Here is a 12,319-nt window from a genome sequence, read left to right on the forward strand (position 1 = left end):
AAGCTTAAACTTTCCAGTGGTGAGGCCTATCAAAATAAAATAACACCTAAAATACTTAAGCTTTTTCTTTTGTTTTTCACAGTAGGAAAAGGGCTAAGAAAAATTAAAAGCCTGACTTAGCTTTTACAGCTGCAGGTTTTTAACTGCCATCTGTGCTATTTTCCATTTATTTTTCAATAACTATTAGACTATTTAAAAAAAAAATCCCCACTTTTTATAGTAAAGGCTATGTCCTAAGTATTTTCAAATTTATTTCTTAAGTCTGTAATCATTTGCTTCCTTTACTAGCCTTTTACTAAGGGCTTGATAGAAGCAGCAGATCAAATGCCATACAACTTTTCCTCAAATTATTTATTCTTGTGGAGTATGTCCACAACTGAAGACTGCAACACAGGAGGAACCACTGTTATCACAAGCATTAATGATTATTCCAGGCATGGAAGCTTCAGTTCCAGTATGGCAGAGTGAACACTGCATTTTCCACTTCTACATGGTGCCTTATCCACAAGGATCAGTGATTCCAACCAGTGTAGGACAGAAACTACATATACTGGAGCAAGTCTCTTGAGAAATTTAGCTGCTGTTTAGAATACTATACCTGGCATATAATCTAATACAACTTCTTAAACTATAGCAGCTAATCCACTGATATTAAAAAAAAAAAAAAATCACATATAAAAGGCCAGAATTGCCCTATACAAGGTATATCCCTATTTTAAAACTATTTTTAGCTCTGCACATTCTTTAATGTAGCTTATTTTTAGAAAAGATGCAGAATGCTGTGAGACCACACTTGCAGATCAAGAGAGGCCTGAACTGCAGATAGTTGCCAAATGCACTGGCAGCTCACTTCTAAGCATTCTGCACTTTTTAAGACCCGAGCATACCAGTCACTTTAGTATTCCATGCACTCACTGCCAATTTCTTTCTAAAAGCCATTTGGCACATATTTTAGTCAAATTATCAATAATCTAGAACAATGTGTTTTAAAGCCAGTTCAAGTCAAGGTTCAATTTCACTTTTACAATGAAATTAAATGTTATCTTTATTAATGAATGTAATCTAAACTACAAAGCTATAATGGAGACAGAATGAAATTCTGGGAATACCAGGCAGCATTTCCCAAGTTTAAAAATAAATTTTAAATCCTATCAAACATGAGCATTTCCCCAGTGGACACATTTGCAATTATTTTTGTGTAAGGCACATGGTTTCTTAACATTCTACTAACAGGAATGCAAAATTCCTACTGAGAAGGTGTCTAAGGGGTACTCATTATATGCAAGCTTACATTTTGAAGTCAGGGAAATTTCTTCTCCCAGAAACACTTATAAACTGTATTTCCAGTAGAAGTTTCCAATAACCCTTAAAAATACTAATGGACCCTGGAAACAGTACAAAAGTTACAAGGGTTTGCCTATAACTACTGCTGCTAAAATTCTGCCCAATTCAGCCCTGGACTGCAGAATTTTCCTTGTTTTTTTCCTTATACATAATTCCTCCAATACATAAGTGCATACAAAATGGACAAATTCAACCATAAACATAATTAATAAAACTTCTATCTTAATTTCGAGACTTAGGAAATTAAGGGATGGAAACATTTCTATTCTATTTCTGTTGTGTAAATATTCTGTAATTTATGAACTTAAGGCATCACAACTGTCATAAAGAAAAGCACAAATTACAAAGGAACTGGATCATTTCCAAAACTGAGCAGTAGAGATGGTACACCTCACTTTTGTATTGATTCACTCACTTGTAATCCAGAAAAACCCTGTAATTTTAACTTGAAGCAGATTCAAAACATCCCTTTAAGAAAAGCAAAAGATTTAAGGGAGGGTAGGTAAGAAAGCAATTCAGCAAAATCTTTTACAGTTCCTTTATACCTGTTCCAGTTTGTTATCTCACTCCCAGAAGCAGCTGCACTTTTTTCTTCATCTGTTGTATTCTGTTCTGTCACAGCAGAGATAGACAACTCTGACAGCTTACATCTCTCCATGATTACCATCTCTATTTCTAAAAAAAACCAAAACATACCACCAAAATTTGATATGTTTAATGAAGTTAATCACAAGCTCTTCTGTTTTTTCTGTTTGGTATTAAAAGCATCTTATATATATGAGGTAACCTCAGAAAAGTTAATGAACAGATGTAGGCAAATTTTCTTCACAGTAAAGAACTTGGCTTACATTTCCTTAAGGAATGTAACACTACAAGAAATACATACATAAATATAAAATATGTAAAGAAAAGACAGATATCATTTTGGTGAATAAACAAGCCACAGTAAGCTCTCTTCCCACGCAAACCACAGGAAGAAAAGCCCTCGAACCTCCTTCTGAAAAAAAGATTTGTGAAACAGCTGGTGAGACTGGGGCACAGGTGGACATCAAGTTTCACTGAGGGTGTAAACAGGCCTCTACAACTGCAGCAAACAGGACACCTGGCCCACAGTGCTTCACACCTACTGACTTTCAGTAGAACAACAAATCTTGCCTTCCCTTAGGAATTTGGTCAAAGAGTACAACTAAATGCACCAGTTCAAACAGTAGATTATTTCATATTTTTTTTTAAATCATGGTGGAAAATACACCATCAGTCATTTGATGCCATTTAAGGAAAGCCTTCTCAAAAAGAGTGTTTACCTAAATCTAAACTCAGACATGTTTGGACAGGACTGCCAAAGCAAAATACTCTCGTTTTCAATTGCTTGCAGGCAACCCTGCCACATTTTTCTCAATTTATGTTTAATGTAATTACTAGGACTTATATATATCCTTCTAAAAGTCAGCAACCATAAAATAAACAGTTACAATATGCTGTAAGACAACCCATTTATAAAAGCAGTACTTAGGTTTTTACTACATCAAAAATGCAGAAAACAAAATAAAAATCTAAGAGTTAAAGACATTTTCAGTTTTGAACTATTTATATTTATATCATCTTCTATCATGTCACTTCAACACATCTGTTGAATTTTGTCATTGAATCATGCATAAAAATACTGCTGACCATCTTCCAAGGTGAAGTGGCTACAGCTCCCCCTCACCACAAAAGGACAAGCTACAAAGTTGTCAAGCTTGCTTATCAAGTGCCCACAGCCATGAACAGTGAGGTGCAGTCTGATAAGGGCCAAGGCCTACAGGCAGACATGAACACACTTTCATAGTTTTTAATCACATTAGATGCACATGTTCTCACAGCTTGATTTAACAGGAGAAAAAAAATCCAGCCAAAGCCTTAAACAAATGTCATAGTCCCATGTTTACCTAGTGCACAGCAAGAGAACAAGTTGTGTAACAAACCACAACTAGATCCATCAGTAAACCAAAGTACCTAAATTGTAAGCACCATTTTCTTGCTGAAATACTCACCTTCATTTTCAGTGCTTGTTCTTACACCCTTTGAACTTGCTTCTGTACCTTTGCTTTTATCAAGGTCATCTTGGTTATCTTCAGATCCTCTCTCCTCTTCGTCTTCTTCACCAATATTTTTATAATTGGGTCTTTTCTGCATCCTCTTCTTCCCTTTCTGCTTGTTAATTTCAAGAGATCTTTCAAGTGTTTCTGTGGGTTTTATGAAACACCTGATACTTGACTTTGCCTGTAAATTAAACAGTTTACACTGAGTTACAGCACAGCATTTTTAACTGCAATTGATAAAGTAACTTCAGTTCATATAAAATGCAAATCAGCACACTGTCCACAAATCTCAAATCCATTTTAAAATACAAAAAATTAATACCAAATCATCACTAGCACAACTATCTCCAAAGTAACATACTCCAAAGATCTATTAACAAGTAGGTCTTCTGAAGACAAGATGATGCAGAACTACCTATTTCACCACTACAAGTTTTAAATTGAAGGATTGAGACAGATAGTACACATAAAATTCAGAGACCTTTTGTAAAAAGAATAAAGCAAAATCCTTCATATGTGTTGACAGCAGTGTATTAACATGAAACATAATAATTTTAAAGGTGCAAGGACCTTTTTAAAGCAGGAAGGACAAAATCCAGTGCTCTACACTAGGAGATTTTGGGTTGGTTTGCTTTTCTTGGAGACTTGTGCTTTCCTCAACATCAAACTCATTCATGTATCAACTAGGAACAAATGACACTGTCATTAACCTTTTTCTATCCTCCAGACATTGACTCACCAAGTCTACAAAACACAACTTCATTTGTTAATTTACTTGTGTTTTATGAAGTTATCACAGGATAAGATGGCAAACCCAACACCTTGTTTTCCTGAATATTAATATATAGAGCAAGCAAATAAGTTTATATGACAAATTTCTCCCAGAAGAAACCAAATTATTTCCAAGAGTGTGTCATCCTAACAACACAGAACAATAGATTCTGATAGAAAGTGACCAAGATGCTACAAGAAGCTCTGCAAATAAAAGGCATAGCAAACTTGGTATTTTACAATTCTGCAGCTTGTTTCTGAGCTGTGTTGTCTGAGCTTCCCTTTCCCTGGCTGCACCTGCCAGCTGACCACCAGAGTACAACACAAACACTGATCAGCCAAACCTCTTGTTACTGAGGAAGTGGAACACATGATTTGGAGCTTTCTGTCAGGTGTACACTAAACAAGACAGCTACAGAAACCCTTCACCTTCCAGAGCTCCATACTTCAATCACATTTAGCTGACACTGCCTAAAGGGTTAAAAACTTAGGGCAAGCAAGAGAAAAAAAGACTAGAGTAAATACCAAACTGATTACATTTTTTGCCTTAGGTGACTCTGTACAATAAGCACTCAAGACAACTGCATCAAAGAAACTTCAGGGCAAAGTTTGAAAAATCCTTCCCTTCACCTAGTTAAGAACATCTATATATTAAAAAAAAATTCATCAGGAAAAGATGAGGGAAGAAGTTGTCTACAAGTTAAAAGGCCAAAATGATTCTCTGAACCTTCTGACATACTTCGAATGTTTTATAGAAATGTTGCATAAGTAACTTTACACTTGGCACTGAAACAATACCAAAAAAACCCTGTAATATAAAACTTACTACTCTTATGTCCCCTGATAATGTCTCTGATGCATTTTTTGTGTGATCCAACTGCAACAGAGGACGGTTATAAAATCACCAAGTTACCTTTATTGATGGCTTTTGACCAGAAAAGTCATAAGAAAAGGGAAGAGCACCTTAGGTCCTGTTATTTAGGGGAAAAACAGAAAAGTAACATGCAAGTTGCATAACACATTTTCCCCTTTCTGCATTCACTTCTTACTTCTGCATTGCTTCCCAGAATCTTGTAGCTACTTCTTTATGGAGAAAGCAGATAATTAACATCCCTGCATTTCTCATATGCTGTCAGCCACATGAGCAAAATAGCACAAGAGACCAGCAGACACTGATGTGTTCATAAACACTGAGCCATGGTCTGCTCCATGAAAGAGTGCTGTAGAAAAAACCCTATAGAAATATTTTGTTCTGCTAAAGGCAACAAAGCTTGATAATTAAAATATTTGAAAGTCAGACTTAAAATTAATTTGGATAGCATTTGCTTTATCATATAAGTTGATTATTCAGCTTGAGGTACTGCTAGTTCATAACTTTAAAATGTCTTTCACCACATTTTAATGGTTTATCTTGTGCAACGTGTGATGGTAAAATAAGGCAATACCAGTAACATGCTTTACAGGAAGAAGAAAGTAGGTTAAAGAAATATGCACTAGGGAGAACTGGCCCACATCTGAATGATGCAGGAAAACAGATTTTACAGGAAGTAAGGTAAACCTTAGTGTGATATGTGACAAGTTTGAATACATTCTACTGCCTACACATATTCAACTCTCATTGTGACATAAGGGTTTGTACTACTTCTGATGATGCCTAAAACCAGAAATATAGGGAAAAAGATGGAATGATGTGAAGAACTTGCTCATGGGAGCTTAGGAAATCACTACTGCCCAGCGATGTTCAGCAGATCTTCATGGGTAGGTTATTGCCAATTCAGCAATTCAGCAGTTACAACTGCTGGTCATTTTTTCCATAAATTGGTTTCCAGTGAACAGTATCACATGCCCCTGCTGTGACAACTACCACTGCTCTTTGTGTTAAATAACTCAGGGTATTTTGCATTTATACACAGCAACTGCAATCATTCCCAGCTTTTGTTTTTGTTAAGTGCTCTTTACTCAGTGTCCCAGCAAGAGGACACAAGACTCTGTGCCTAGTACCTTTGTGCCTTACTCTATAACTCATTTTACTTTAATTTATCTTATTAGGAAGATGAATATAGATATGAAGTTCTACTTAATTCTGGGTTTAAAAGCTATGTGCTAGTTAGAAACTGACAGTTACATTTCAACTTAAACATACCAAGACATCTCAGTTGCAACACACGAGCCAGTGTTAGGCACAGAACAGGGGTTTAGAAATAGCTGCAGTTCACCACAATACACAGATATCCCCAAAACAACAAGCTTAGGACAGTATCAGAATAGCTATCATGACAAATTAGAACAGAAAGGAAGCAGTAAATAATATACTTGGGTCTGATTTAAGAAAAAAAAAAAAATTCTACATTCAGACTGAAAGTAAATTTAAAAATTTCCTCATTACTTCTCTTCAACAATTCTAAACTAACTTCTGAAGTAGCTTTTAGTATTCAATAGAAGTTTGCTATTTCTTTGCAACAGAAAACACCACAGCAATAATCCTGCAATGATCCTGATTCACCTCATAGTCCAGGGAACAGCCTGGCTAGCTAACAATGCTGAATGGCTAACAATGCTCAAAAATCAACTTCCCACCCCATGAACTCCCATCACAGAGCAACAAGAAACTGCCTCACTTTACTTGGCTGTGCCTTCATTTGTGCAATGACTTGAGCCTCCCTACACTGATCTGTGTATCAGCAGGGAAGCCTAAGCAAAGCCTGCAGCAGTTGCTCCCACACAGCCCTGCAGTGCAGCTCCCTCCATGGCTCCCCTCCCTGGAAGCACCCTGGCACAGAGCTCTTCTGCTCCCCTCCTTCTGCACAGGACCAACCTCACCAGTGTGCTTCTGCAGTCCAGGCTTTCCCCTCCATGCTTTCATTGAAGAGTATGGTTGAAGTTACTAAAAATTAAGGTTCCTCCCATGGAAGTTTTTCCCTTTACCCACTGCTCTGCACTCTCTGGAACACAGCTCCACCTCTGGCAGTTTCCCTAAGGATCTACTGCAGAAGTCCAATACCTCTCCTATTTAGTACCTGTTCAAGTACAACAGAGCCCCCAGTTTATATGTTAAAAGGACACAACTTCAAGGCCAGTAAGGAGCAGCAACCTAAATTGTATTACAAATTTAGGAGATAAATAGGAGTCCATAGGAAACACCTAATATTCCTAACAGAAGTGCATGCACACAAACACATGCTATAGGTATTTTGTAACTCTGTACAGTAACCATGACAGGAAAAGAAAATCTCACTTCTGTAACAACTGGTACTCCACCCTCTTGCCACAAATTTCCTAGCAACAAAGCCTCTGCACAAGTAACACACAACATTCAGTGTGCAGAATGTCAGACATTTCCTAACATAAGTAAGAGATTGCTTTATCTTAAAGCAATGAGTCAACTCTACCATTCTACCATAGTTTTTTCTAAAAAAAGGTTAGATTCCAAATATCAAGGTCAACAGAACAAAACACCAGAACCCAAAAGCTACTGGCTAAGATCAGTCCACAGAGCTTCCAATGCCCAATGACTAGAAATCTTGAAAAGTTGATGTATCTTGAAGAGTTGAAATTTATCTCCCCCCTTGAAACTCCCAGAGCTACAGACACTGCTAGGAAGGAAGGTGCATGAGAACTAATATATATTGCTTGTAATAAATTAAACATTCAATCAGCAACTGCTGGCCAGTCACTAGGGGACATGTTCAATTTTTAGACAGAACTACAGTCAGAGGCTATTAAAGTAAGGTCATGCCCCCTTACTTGTTACTATCCCCAAAATAGGCCTTTAAAAGGTAACAAGTAAGCATTGCACAAACAAAAGGGAAAATATTATAAATATGACATCTAGAAAACATCAGCATCAGCATCTAGCACCATCTGTCCAGGGTTAAACATGAAGGTAAAGGGCAATGACAGAGTGATAAGCTCCCCTCTCTCTGTGGCTGGTCACTCTTCTCACATGCTCACCAATACACAACTTCCTTGGATGATCAGCTTTACTGCTAAAACACTGGGAATATTCAGATGAAAATCTTAAGCCAGGTATTTTTTCTAACTATTTTTTAGGTATTTTTTTCTCCCATATCTACTACAAGTTGCACAAGGAAATTTCACAGGAAAGTTGTGCTGAATAATTTTTATTTCACTACCAAAGGGCAGATAAATGAACACAGAAGACTGGGTTACACAAGTGTCCCATCAAAATGATGATCCAACAACAAAAGCTGAAGTCTGATGCTGCTCTCCTCTCCTAAACATAAACACCTTAGTTGACCAGATACCTGATTCTATTTCTCAAATATTTTCTTTGCCTTAAAAAAAATAAAATTAGAGACAGTTGGCAACTTACTGAGTTTTTCTGTATATCTTGCTCAACCTTAGAAGAAAACACTGAGAGGTCCCCATTGAGTATAACTTCAGCCAAGGAGTTCACCAAGGGAGCATAATGTATAATCAGAAAAACCTATTGAAAGAAGGGCAGAAAAAAATATCAGACATATTTACAGAATACACGGTTTCACGATTTCAGTAGCTGAACATACTTTTGACCTTAAGTGCTATCTTTAGTTTACATATAAGTACAACTGTTAACACTGAGAGATCATTAAATCTACTTCAAAACACAGGAGACATGAGTATCTGACCTTTCTCTATCTTTGAAGCTACCTAGTTTTATTAATTCTTACATTCCTTCCTCCTTCTGAGAAGTGTAAATTCTCTCTTTGCAACACCTTTGAGAGGAAAGTTGTGTGATATTCTAGCAAGGAACTCATTATACCATTCCAGAAATTTATTATTTTTTAGAAATAACAAACTGATTATGGTGCACAGCATCCCCAGACCTTCCTGTGTGCCAAGAGCTGGCCAGACTCCAGAAAGTTCTGTGCACACAATCACTGTGCAGTGATTCATGACTAAAGCCTATACACTAGGCTGAGCTGGATTAGAAGCAGCTTTTCTGGCTCTGAAATTGCAGCAAATCAGTGTCAGCTACACAGTGGGTAAAGAACACAATAGTAAGGACCATAATGCCTGGAGCATTGAAACATTTGATCTTAAGTGTTTTGGTGCTTTACCAGAGCTCTGTGTTTACACTGACTACTTTATTTTAAGCCAAGGCTTACAAGTCTGGGCCAGCAAACAACTGGCTCCCAGACAGAACCAGCTCAGGTCCAGCTGCAATAGCCTTCTGTCAGCTTATATCCATTTTCTTCACAGGAACATCAAGGCTGGATCCCTTTTCAGTGATTCTAGCTGTAAAATTCCCAAATAATTTCTAAGTCATTAAATCTAATCACTTTGACAATATTTATCTAAATGTTCTCCACAGCTTTTCTGATTAAAGTCAGAAGCATTCCAGTCCTCCAAAAGCAAAGTAATTATTAGCATGTAGTAGTGATCTATATAAAACTTTCAAGTCACAACACCCTTCAAAAGTGCTTTGAACAACCTCCAAATCACTCGAGCTTCTGCCAATGCAGCAAGCGTTGTGTGACTGTCCACAGGCCTGTTCTGCTGCAAGAACAGCATGTGTTCCCTTTGTGACAGTGGCTGAGAAGTCCCAGCAGTGCATTTCCAGGTGCTAGCACAAGTCTCTCAAGCACTTGTCTCTAATATGAGTAGTGCCTAGAGCATATGCCTGGTGTCAGGAACAGAAACAGGCAACAAGGTTTGGCAGGTCTCACCCAACCACAGACAAGCTCCAGGTTAAAAGAGGTGGGAAAAGATGTTTTTCTGCCAGTCACAGAAACAATTGCTTCATTTTTCTATATCACATCCCATTCTGATACACAAAATTTGTTCTCAGTTCTTTATGACTACTTCCATTTTCTTCTTTAAAGAGAATGAAGACATAGATACAAATCCTGAAGTGATACCTGGTCCATACTTCCACCAAAAGCAAAAACTTTCAAACAGGTCACCTTACGCAACTGTATGATGCAGATCCCTTTGGTTACAAGAAGCTCCTGCTCCCACAGTTTTATCTGCATAAATAATCCTCACACCACTAAAATTTTTAGGTTTAAATTAAGGAGTACCAAATTATATTTTTCTAGGTAAAAAAAAAAACCAACTCCATACTTCTAGCAAAAATATGAAATTATGGGCCAGATTATAATAAAATAAGCATTGAAAAATTCTAAGATCAAAGAAAAAGAAGTATAAATTCTATGAACACAAGTCAAAACTATTTTCAGACAATATAATTTAAGAAAATCAGTCTCAGGAATGCACTGAAGACTTTAGGGAGAATAAATGCCTTTTCTCTATAACATAAAAAAACCTACTGTAAAATTCTGAATTTGAAAATAAGTTCCAGAAAGAAAAGGAGGTGGAACTGATACGAGTAAGAAATAAGTACTTAATTACAGGTTTAACCTATAGGCATAATGAAATGCATATTGTGAGAAAGTGAGATTTTAGTAGTGGTGGTTTTTGAGGTTTGGGTTTTCAAAGAAGAAAATTCAAACCTGAAATTTTCCACAGCTTAAGCTATGGAAAGATTCAAAATGTAGTACAGCATCCAGGCAAATTTCATCTGCCATTGTACCAAGTTCTGTCCCACATGCTGCATATCACTATTATACTTCATTTGTCAGGGAGCGTACAGAATTTCTGCCAAAAATGTTTAATTTTTTTTCTTAATGGAAACTGAAAGGTTAAAAATTTGTTCTGACAAATTTTCTTTAATGGTTTTGCCAAAATTATGAAAATATACTACTTTATAACCACAACTGTAATGCAAAATTTGTTCTGAAATAGGACAAATACTTAAAATACTTACTTGAGAAAGAAGATACAGAGAAACCTGGAGACTTATTTTTGGACGCTCTCCACCCTACAGAAAAAGTTACAAAAATGTTTATTTACTTACACAAATATTTATATGGCTTAATGTTTTATTAAAAATGAAACTTGTGTTGTTTCACATTCTGCTATAAAATATTCAGAAAGCATCATGTTCCTTAACATTCACTACTTGTAAACTATTTGAAATGAAGACTCTGAATAAGCATATCCTTCAATCTTCCTTGGTTAAAAAATTGCAATTAATTACTGTCTCTCATGATCACTTCAGTAACTTAAACAGGTGAGCATCTGAGAAGTACATTGATTTCCACTATGCCACTATTGGTTCAAAAGTTTCATCTCAGTGAACATTCATTAAAGACTGCTCTGAAAATTAGCTATTCAGATAGCATGAAATATTACCCACAACAGACAACTGAATGTAGGAATCTGTGCAGGTTTAAAAAAAAAGTTTCTATTTCACTAAAAAACAGTTTCCCACTTAATTTAAAGGCTATGCTTTAAAATAAATTCAGCTACATCACATTAAAACACAGCTTCTCTGCAAATAGAAGAAATAAGTACCAAACCCAAAGTCTTCATTTTCTACCTGGACAGGTTTTTAGATCATGGCAAATTTTCTTTTTTTTGCTTTTGCCAGAAGACAAGTTACCTTATCAGAACAGGAAATCACACATCTCCCATTGTCACAGAAATTTAAACCCTGTTCCAAGTTTGCGGTTCTTCTTTGTCTCCACTCCTGTGAGCTTTTAATCACCGTGTCACTCAAAATATTTTTTTGGTGAATAAAATTTTATCTACTGTGCTCTTGAATTCTATCTCAGGGTATTTCCTCTACAGCCACCTTATTTAAGCTGTTTCATGCAAACCATACATAGATACCAAAAGTATCATACACCTACTGGTCAAATCACTTTGCACACTGACAGCAAGCAGCACCTTTGAGAATTAACTGTAGGTATTAGCTTACCTTGTCTTGATTTACTAATGAATACACGTAGAGGGGAAGAAAGAGCCTATTAAGTAGGTGGTCTGTCAGCACATCATTTAAAAATTCGCAGTTAATGATAAGGATATCATTAAGGTAATGCAAATGGTCAAGGTGTTCTGCTACCAGGTCACTCAGTTTGCCCCTATTTCTGTGCCTGAAAAGAGAGGAGAAATAAATTATATGTGATCAATTGTGAAAGCCTTAAAAACTTAGGGGGGGGAAAAAAAAAAAAAATCGATGTGCAGCCCTGGCACAGATCACCTGGCTCAGGTAGACTGCCCAAACTAGATGTTTCAGTGAAATCAATTAATGCAACTGTTAAACAGTTGCCTGTATT

The 12,319-nt window shown here is 36.5% G+C and overlaps 2 protein-coding genes across 7 annotated transcripts in view; one reads left to right on the top strand and one right to left on the bottom strand.

Moving 5' to 3' along the window:
- Nucleotides 1–12,319, top strand: part of LOC306809324 (uncharacterized protein) — a 303,319-nt gene that overhangs the window by 192,737 nt on the left and 98,263 nt on the right. The window lies entirely within an intron of this gene.
- CLEC16A (C-type lectin domain containing 16A) overlaps nt 1–12,319 on the bottom strand; it is a 60,726-nt gene that overhangs the window by 36,826 nt on the left and 11,581 nt on the right. For 5 of the 6 annotated variants that reach the window (XM_079320724.1, XM_079320727.1, XM_079320725.1 and 2 more), the window contains exons 7-11: nt 11,962–12,136; nt 10,966–11,019; nt 8,530–8,643; nt 3,378–3,606; nt 1,890–2,019 (exon numbers count right to left, since the gene is read on the bottom strand). In XM_079320724.1, the coding sequence (XP_079176850.1) occupies nt 1,890–2,019; nt 3,378–3,606; nt 8,530–8,643; nt 10,966–11,019; nt 11,962–12,136 (702 nt within the window). The remainder of the gene's footprint in view (nt 1–1,889; nt 2,020–3,377; nt 3,607–8,529; nt 8,644–10,965; nt 11,020–11,961; nt 12,137–12,319) is intronic. The other variant, XM_079320723.1, reaches the window with a different exon arrangement.

The sequence above is a fragment of the Erithacus rubecula genome (genome assembly GCF_903797595.1).
Source record: "Erithacus rubecula genome assembly, chromosome: 17".
Taxonomy (NCBI): domain Eukaryota; kingdom Metazoa; phylum Chordata; class Aves; order Passeriformes; family Muscicapidae; genus Erithacus; species Erithacus rubecula.